Here is an 8,897-nt window from a genome sequence, read left to right on the forward strand (position 1 = left end):
CTCGGTGTAAACGCGCCCTAAGGCTTCTGTGCTGAAAACGGTCATTACGGTATGAAGTCAAACAGAAAATATTGCCTTTCACATGATTGCTTTCTAGACCGAATTTGCCATCCAAGTTAAAGTTGACTCAGGGAATGCATATTAATCAACATTCAACACATTTCTCAGATTGTGCCATCAAACTTTCAACCATGCAATTACACTTTCTTGCCAATCATGTGAAACCGTTCTCTGTAGACCTATTGGAAGATTAATGCGATATAAAGGAGGCACATCAGTCGCCATATAAAGGATGATTCTACTTCAAGCGTTATCTAATTGAGCACCATCAAAACGACAATAGTTACGAGTAAGATGGTAATAGCCAGACTTCTACGTGTCCTCCAGCCTGGAGTGTTTGCAAACTTCTTCAACCGCATCCCCCAGCGGAGGCCATCTACGGTCGCCATGGAGACCATGTCTTTACCGATCTTCATGCAGTTCTCGTCTGCTAGCTTGGCCCGGACTGTGGCGATACGCAAACCCGACAGGTACTTCAGGAAACCTGGTGAATAAAGTTAACAGTCAATAAAAGTGATAAAATCACGCATGATGACATTGCCCCTCCCTTTTGAAAACTGACATAAAAAAAGGACCGATCTAGATCATGTTCAATGTCATCGCACTATTCCAACAGGAAGACTAGTACATTGATTAAATGGAAATGATACCCAAATGTAGATTGAATTGATGCAGAAAAAGGATCACTGAAGTTTGCGGTAAACGGGCAATCCCTTTAAAAGTTATGAATTTTTAAACTTCCGCTGAGAAGACTACATTGTAGTCTCCGTTGTCCTGCAGTTGTAGTACGTACAACTGCATGACTACTACGTATAAATGCAATTACCTCCAGAGAAGTCAACATATTTTCATAGTGAAAAAAATGATAATAAAAGAGCATTTGACTCACCTCTTTCAGAACGCGGAGGAATAATTCAACCTTATAAATCAAAAGTGCATTGAGGGAACTCATTTGTGTACTTTTCACTGAAAAAAAGACATTTCGTGGAGTTCTCATTACATTTTTATTCATATCGCCCTGCAGTGACGCCACGAACTGTTGAAGACTGTTGATATCTAACGATGGTGGGACCAACAATTGAAAAGTCACAACTTTTGACCAGATTGTCCGATTTTCGTCAAACGTCAAATGGTTTATTCCACTATAATTGTTGTATTCATTCAATCCACGTATTATATTATTGGGTATCACTCCCCTTTAGTATTCTTTCATTTTCTGGTGAGATAGATTTGTCACTTTGACACGAATGTTTATTAATCATATCTATTTGGGGAAAAAAAGAATGAATACAACCTGTATAAACATCAAACTCTTCATATCAATCCATTTGCAGCTTGTCTATAGCATTACAGCCAGGCGACGGAAAAAAAAAAACAGACAGAGAAATGATGCAGTCTTACCTGGAGGTCCATTTGAAGGCCTGTCGTGTTTGGAAAAAGCGTCCTTTTCCAGTTTTATGTCGCCCTTCCTCGACATTGCTACCAGGTATCTGGAAAATAATTTCCGAGGAAAGATCGCCATTATTCCCACAAAGTCGGCAGTAAATCATGGAGGACACTTCGATGATAAGACTGATAAAGGCAGAATTAAATAAGACGACGCATTGTATCCAATCCCAATGTATAAATGCTGACCATGTATAAACTTTGCCTGAAATCACAAAGTTTTATGAATGAAGGGTTTAACATTTCATAGGGTTTCAGGATTTTCGATCTATCGATTCTAACGCTATACTACTGTCAAATGTGTAAAAAAAAATACGAAAGTATTATGCAGCGTTGCTTAGATAGAATTCTAAAAAGAGGAACTTACGTATAAAGATAGCGGTTATTACGAAATTCCGGTTACATCGAAGTAAAAATGAAGACCGCAATATTATCCAGTCTATGTACTTTTCTTGATTTGTTCGGTTATAACGAAATTTTGATATATCGAAAGAAAACTGGCGGTCCCGAGGACTTCGTGATAGCGAGAATGGAACAACGGTTGAGACGCAAAATTGAATACCTTGCATCATCACCAGTGACCAGGGTTTGTACTAAAAAGTCACAATCACGGCATGGTCATTATCATTTATCTTGTATTATAATTCGTGATCAATTTAATCACATCGAGTTTATGAAGCTGACCTTCCCACAATCTTAAGGTGACATGTCCGGAAATTGCTGATAGCATCCAAACAGCCATTGAAGCTAGCAAGGGCGTCGGAAGACCCACAGGACTGCGCTGTAATAAGGACATAGACAAAAAGAACATCGGCATTGGGGCCACAAAACTGACAAACTAAAAAATGATAAATTCAAACAAAGCAAAAAGCAAAAACAAAACAAAACAAAACAAAAATAGAAGCAAACACACACACGCACACACACACACACACACACACTAAAAAACAAACACAGCCAGAGGATAGTAACAAATTGGTTCACCTTTCCTTTGACATGGCGTAGTGGGTTCATTGCTGGGGTAAGACTGCTATAGGTCGTGTGACAGGACCTCAATTTGCCTTATACGAAGCACAGACTTCCATTTTTTTATTCTACTGCCGTACATGTTCCCTGTTGTATTTGATTATTAAAATTTTCACCTATTGATCTGAATTATCATATACCATTTTTTGTCCTCAAAGGAACTGCACCAAGCAAATGCGTATTCACTGTTGTGTTGCATGATTTGTGCTACTTTTAGCATCCTTTAAGTTGCCAAATGCACATCTACCTGTATACATTATACGTGCCGTACTTTTATGATAATTTTCTACCATTTTTTTTCATATAACTTAGATACGCCTATAAAAACAAAGCAAAACAAAACATGAAAACAAGATTCTGCCAGTGACGTCATCTGTTAACCATTGCTAAAGTAGGCTAAAAATAATTTTAAAAAAATGAGAGAACACGTACTGCAGAGAAACATGGAAGTTATGCCCGTCTTAGGTTTTTTTTTTTTTTTTTGGGGGGGGATGTATAACATGATATCGATCTGAGGAAAAGTAGTAAAAATATAATCACGAGAAATGTGAATTTTACTTATATGTTTCAATACAAGTCAACATGACTCTGCATCGCATAACTCCTTTAAAGGGGATGGCTAGTAACTGATCAGTGGGAGTCCGTGGGAATGCTGAGGGATGACTGTTCCAATCCTTGTGGGATTCATTTAAGAGTACGTTATATATCTATTCTTGTGTGAAAATTATTTGCTTCAGAATGGTCTCATATTCAAGTAATGTGCAGTTTAATGTTTCCAGGTAAGCGTCCCTGGTCAGTGACGGGGCATTAATCTGCACATTACTTGAATATGAGACCGTTCTGAAGCAGATAATTTTCACCCAACATATCATGTACTCTTAAATGAATCCCACAAGGATTGGAACAATGATCCCTCAGCATTCCCACTGATTCCCACTGATCGGTTACTAGCCATCCCCTTTAAAGCTTGCTGCATGCTTCGCCGGACTGATTTACCAATTATTTGTATCTAGTAAGTATTCAAATATTCTTACCATTCTTGGTACACTTGACATAATGAATAGTCAGCTAATGTAAACTGTGGGGATCAATGAGTATGAACTCTCCTTTGTCATGAGTTGTTATCAAGCGACATTTTTCGAGTCTCTTTGAGAATGTGTTTCAAAAGCAGGAAAGACTGACTGACGTCATCTCATCTCGCTTGATAGCTCTCTTGTAAATTGCCATGTTATTTACAATGGTTCCTAAAAATGTGAACTACATGTAGAGAACTTTTTTGTTGTTTGTTTGTATGCCTGACTTATAAATACTGCAAACATGTCTTCAGATAAAGGAAGCGATTTTAATGGCTTCTATATACGACATGAACGCTGGGTGACTGCAACGATGTGCGAATCTAAAAAGTAATATGAAGCTTCCCAATGTGTTTTAGTCTACAGGACTGCACAGATCATTTCACACCACATTACTCTTCCCTTCAATTAAACCATTGCTTTCTTGCGTTATACTTGTGTTGTAAGTTGGTGCATGAAAAAAGATTTTCCCCCTTTTTCGAAGTGCCATAAGCGCCGAAAGGTGTAGCTGTGCGCTTTACAAATTGATAGCCATTCATCATTATGTACACGGAATGTGAGTCTTGCCCCCTTTGATTTGATCTGATGTCCTTACCGAACAATCTGATCGACGGACCATTCTCAATGGCGGCAATAAAGTCTCTATGTAGCTGCGGCATGTACTGCTGAAAAGACCTGGAAATGGTATCTATACACGTTCGGGAAAAGAATAAAAATGTTAACTGCCACTAACAAGAAATAGAACACCGGGAATCTTTCTTTGTTTTCCCCCCAAATCGCTTAAAAATCGACAAACTTTGTGTCTAAAAGCAGTATACAAATCACAAATATGGTTTGCACCCCTCGCTTTGCTCAATTGTAAGTTTATTCTGGCATATTGATAGTAATGATAACAATAATCAGCATCGTCATATGATTGTTTCTAATGATTGATGAATGTCGTCCTTACTTCCAAGAACAGTTGGCGTTTTTGATAGAGTATACTCGACTTAAGGAATCTCTCGATTAACTGCAATACTAGGGATGATCGGATTGGGCACATAATGACACCTAATAATCACATTACGTAGCGTGTCGTTTTGAAATTGTCTGATCATTTTGTTTGTCACCAAGGCATGTACACAGGTTGAGTATAATTATGGTTGCACTTGTCACTTAAAATTTTGAATGATAAAGTATCATATTTTGACAAGTATGGGTATGTAGAGATGGTTATCTTGTTATAACTGACCCGGTTACAACCCGTTCCAACTTGTTAATTCTTACCGTGCGATTGGCTCTTAGCTATCCCAAAGCCGGCATCGAGACAGGGCAATATAACGCTCTGGGCCCCACTTCCTCCAGCCAGCTGGGAGAAAAACAAAACAAAACAAAACAAAACAAAAACGGGAAAAATTGTCAACTATAATTAGAGAACTGTGCATTATCAAAGATACCGACAAGTTAGTAGAAGACGAAGAGTTAAAATACAGTCGTATGTTGTTGCTGTCGTTCGCATATTTTCCCAACTTTGCGGACTCCTTTGGTAGTTGAAATTTCATGAAAATGATTCTTGGCAAAAGAATTGCTATTGTCTGATAAAACCATCAAATAAAACTACATGTGGGATTTTGCATTGCCTCCGTAGTAGGCGTGATGTTTTCCGATAAGAGATAACAGAAATACGATAAAGCGAATAATACGCGTTAGGCTAAAAGCAGCAGATGTATATATATCTAACAGAGGAGAGACTTTTTAACCATCTTTCAGAGAAAATATTGAATTCTTGAAATCAAATATTACTAGTACTTGAATTTCTTGCAATGCGTGTTGTCCTTGTTTAAAGACATTTTCAACATCTCAATACACTACCGTCTGGGTATACTCAATAGAGATGCTTGGAAAAACTTTACGTTAATGAATCCTTGCTATTTTCCTTACTGGTTGGTTAGTCCTTTGTAAGGCCAACCATGCAAAACCTACTCATTCGATATAGTTGGCAGCTTCTTACTTCGTAAAATAAAGTGTACATATTATACTCATTCGCAATGGTTGGTTGCTATACTTATTCACTCATCAGACGACACACCTACTCACTCGAACTGGTTGGTCGCTCACTCCTTCATAAATCAACCCCTGCAAATTTCTTCTCTTGAAGGCTGGTGAATCCGACCTGATCAAAACAAGGTTGAATCTTAACGTTTAGATGGAAAAGCAAGACAAGAAATATATTGGAAGGTAAATGTCAATATCGGCAGCCTTGTCAAATCAGCACTATACATGAAGGGATCCGATAACCTTGTCTCTTTGCAATAACTGTTTCAAATTTCTATTTACACAGAAAAGAAACTATTTGTATATGACAATTTATCCAATGATGCAAGTTCAGGGGCGGATCCAGAGGGGACGCAAGGGGCGCACGCCCCCTTTACTTATCGTTAAAACAAAAGAAATGAAAAGGGAAAAAAATGAAATGAAACCCGGAAGTGGCACCTGAAATACTAGCTGCGCCCCCCCCCCCCCCCCCTTTACAAAATTCCTGGATCCGCCCCTGAAGTTGGGTCATATATGAGTAGAAATATAAGTGAATATACATACATGAACAGTATAAAAATAAGTTTTCGAAAGTCTGTCCGAGCATCCGTGACATATCAGATACATTTGAGAGTAAACTGATAGAAATAATTGGTTCATGCCTGTTCATCCTGTAGAACAGCTGCTGTCTTCTCATACAATAATGCGAAACCAAATCATGAAATCTTGGACGTTGAATCATGCTTGTGAGTAGTTCAACAATAGCAAGTGAAATTTCTAAATGTACGGATGAAGAATGTACAATGTGTGTAAGATTATCTCCATAATGGAGAGTAATCCAATGTTCTAATATTAGCAGCCTGGCCAAGAGTGCTAAGTTTGATTGCTGCGAGAGATATATATGCACTCTGATTGTGATTTTGTTCTTTAAGTGAATATTTTCCTCGCATAAGTGATTATAATCTTACCCGGAAGTGAATGGTCTGATGAAATCGTAGAAAGCACGTGTACTGCATTCTTCTGCATTGTATATCAAACACATACACAGGTTGTAATAAACAAGGGAAGAGAGAGAGAGAGAGAGGGGGGGGGGGAGGAGACATGTTGCAGTAGACGTACCTTAGTTTGACAATAATGTACAGCGTGTCCTCCCGCAATTACTATCAGAATTTCCATAATGATAACTTTCAAAATGATTAATCTATCCCAATGTAATTTTCGTGAAAAAACAGAGTTTTTCGGAATTATTGGGCAAATGGCGTGCCATAGACGTCCAACACATGATTTCAAATTTTGTGCATAACATTATATCAATTAATGAGTCTACAAATTTGTAAATATATTAATATTGCTGTCATGGTCATCTTAATGAAAAAAGGGGAAGTGGAAAACAGAAAACAGATAACACAAAAACAAAAGGAAGACGAGTTCAATCCACTCTTCAATGAGTGTTATTATAATCATTTTATTCATATCAATGTTATCATGATATCAATTATTCATTAATCATATAATTTCATTATAATCATTCCTTTTCACATTTTTACGTTTCCAACATTTCAGTGCAGTGGACTCCCGTAATATTTCGTTATATTGAAGTTTCGTTACAGCCGAACAAATAAACAATTGAAAACATGTAGCCGATTATGATGCGGCGTGATCTTTTACTTCGTTGTAACCGGATTTCGTTATAGCCGTGTTTGTCATAACGAGAGTGCACTGTACAAAAAAAAAAACAGCAACAACAACACACGCACGCACACACACACACACACACACACACACACACAACTGTACTCCTTCGCAATCTTCGTCAATGCATAGGGTGCGGTCTGTGGACATCTAAAAAAAAAAGTTGACTTATTTGATAAATTGCCTTGCCTTTGATTCAAAATGTTCTAGTACATGTCAGAGTAAACAAAGTATCCTGCTCAAAGTTTGAAAAGAACGAAACCATTCATTGTCACGTGATTGGAATGAAAGCAAAACTTAATCTATACAAAGATACAGACGAACTCGATTTGCAGGATGGTTACATGTATTAGAGCTTCAGCATCAACTCACCCGTCATTCTGCCCAGGGTGTGACCCATTTTATCCAGTGCTTCTCTAATTACACGTAGCTCTCGAATCAGCTTTTCTATATCTTTGTCGACCACAGCCTGCATGAAATATTAAGTGGCAATGTCATGAAATTAATTTCCGCCAAAGCAACAGAGACACCACAAACACACTCGAATATACAACCCGCGTACACAAAGAAAATCAGGTCGGTAATATTGTTACAGTTTGTTATTCCGAAAGTACGTTATTCCTCATTACGGAATCTTCGGAATACTGAACTCCTTTGTAAACACAAATCTACCCACTTACTTGATGTAGGCATTTGCGACTTTTGGAATCACGACCTTTTATAACGAACCTATTTCACTTTTCATTTTAAGAACCTTCGTAATAAAGAACATCATCCGCTAAGGATACCTACTTGGAAGATAATTATTTGATATCTCACCTTCATTGACTCCACGAGGCTGAAGATGGCAGGGGCAAAATGGATCTCGATCTGATTGATGACAGAGAAAAACCATGACTCATCCGGCAGCCCACAAATGTTGACGATCGTTTCCATGTTGCTGCGGGGAGGCAGTTTGATATCCGGGTTATATACAGTGCATCCCGTTATGATGCACACGGCAAGTAAAATTATGGTCCACAAATCATTATGTATAATAATAAAATTTATATCTCTACATACTTTACAGCTCGGATATGACGAAATTTCGATATAACGAAAGAAGCCCGCCGGTTCCCGATAGGACTTCATTGTAACGGGAGTCCACTGTAGACCCACAGCAATGTCAGTGGGTTCGAACGTTTATTTTTTAAGCACTTATCAACCCGGCCTTTCCTCAGACGGAACTTTGAACAGTGTGTACCCAAGTGACTAGAAAGCGATTTTAAGAATAATTATACTGTTAAATTGTTCTATCTTTGGGAATCGAGTTTTTTTTTCTTGTTTCCAGCTATTTTCTTTCAATGTTAGACCACCTTTTGTAGAATCTACCTCAATTTAGAAACACATAAAGATAATGTCTTTATAGCAGTTCCGTTATGATAGTAAGAAAAACAACGAATAAGGAGGAAAGACAACAACATTCAAATCAATTCGGCAAGTTGTTCAAAATTGCACGTGAATCTTACTCGAGTTCAACTTTTCCATCTGGGTCCTTTAGTTTCCAGTTGGAAAGACTGAAACCCCACAGGGTTAGAGATGGAGTAA

The 8,897-nt window shown here is 38.0% G+C and overlaps 1 protein-coding gene across 1 annotated transcript; it reads right to left on the reverse strand.

Annotated features, from left to right (window-relative positions):
* Positions 1-314: 314 nt before the first annotated feature.
* LOC139741108 (indoleamine 2,3-dioxygenase 2-like) lies at positions 315-8,246 on the reverse strand. The gene is made up of 8 exons (XM_071651696.1): positions 8,130-8,246; positions 7,683-7,779; positions 6,587-6,638; positions 5,682-5,757; positions 4,872-4,953; positions 2,191-2,287; positions 1,462-1,550; positions 315-544 (listed from the first exon to the last, which is right to left on the reverse strand). Exons 1-8 carry the CDS (start codon positions 8,244-8,246, stop codon positions 315-317), a joined length of 840 nt encoding a protein of 279 aa, XP_071507797.1.
* Between the last annotated feature and the right edge of the window lie 651 nt (positions 8,247-8,897).

The sequence above is a fragment of the Diadema antillarum genome, unplaced genomic scaffold (genome assembly GCF_040938485.1).
Source record: "Diadema antillarum isolate AM-2024a unplaced genomic scaffold, OU_Dant_1.0 seq00000903_RagTag, whole genome shotgun sequence".
NCBI classification, from domain to species: domain Eukaryota; kingdom Metazoa; phylum Echinodermata; class Echinoidea; order Diadematoida; family Diadematidae; genus Diadema; species Diadema antillarum.

Excerpts from the sequence above, each read along its gene's own strand:
- LOC139741108 (XM_071651696.1), bottom strand. The coding sequence starts at position 8,246 with ATGGAAACGATCGTCAACATTTGTGGGCTGCCGGATGAGTCATGGTTT. Across the intron at positions 1,551-2,190 it reads CACCTTAAGATTGTGGGAAG|ATACCTGGTAGCAATGTCGA; the intron begins GTCAGCTTCATA and ends ATTATTTTCCAG. Across the intron at positions 545-1,461 it reads GCCTTCAAATGGACCTCCAG|GTTTCCTGAAGTACCTGTCG; the intron begins GTAAGACTGCAT and ends TTTATTCACCAG.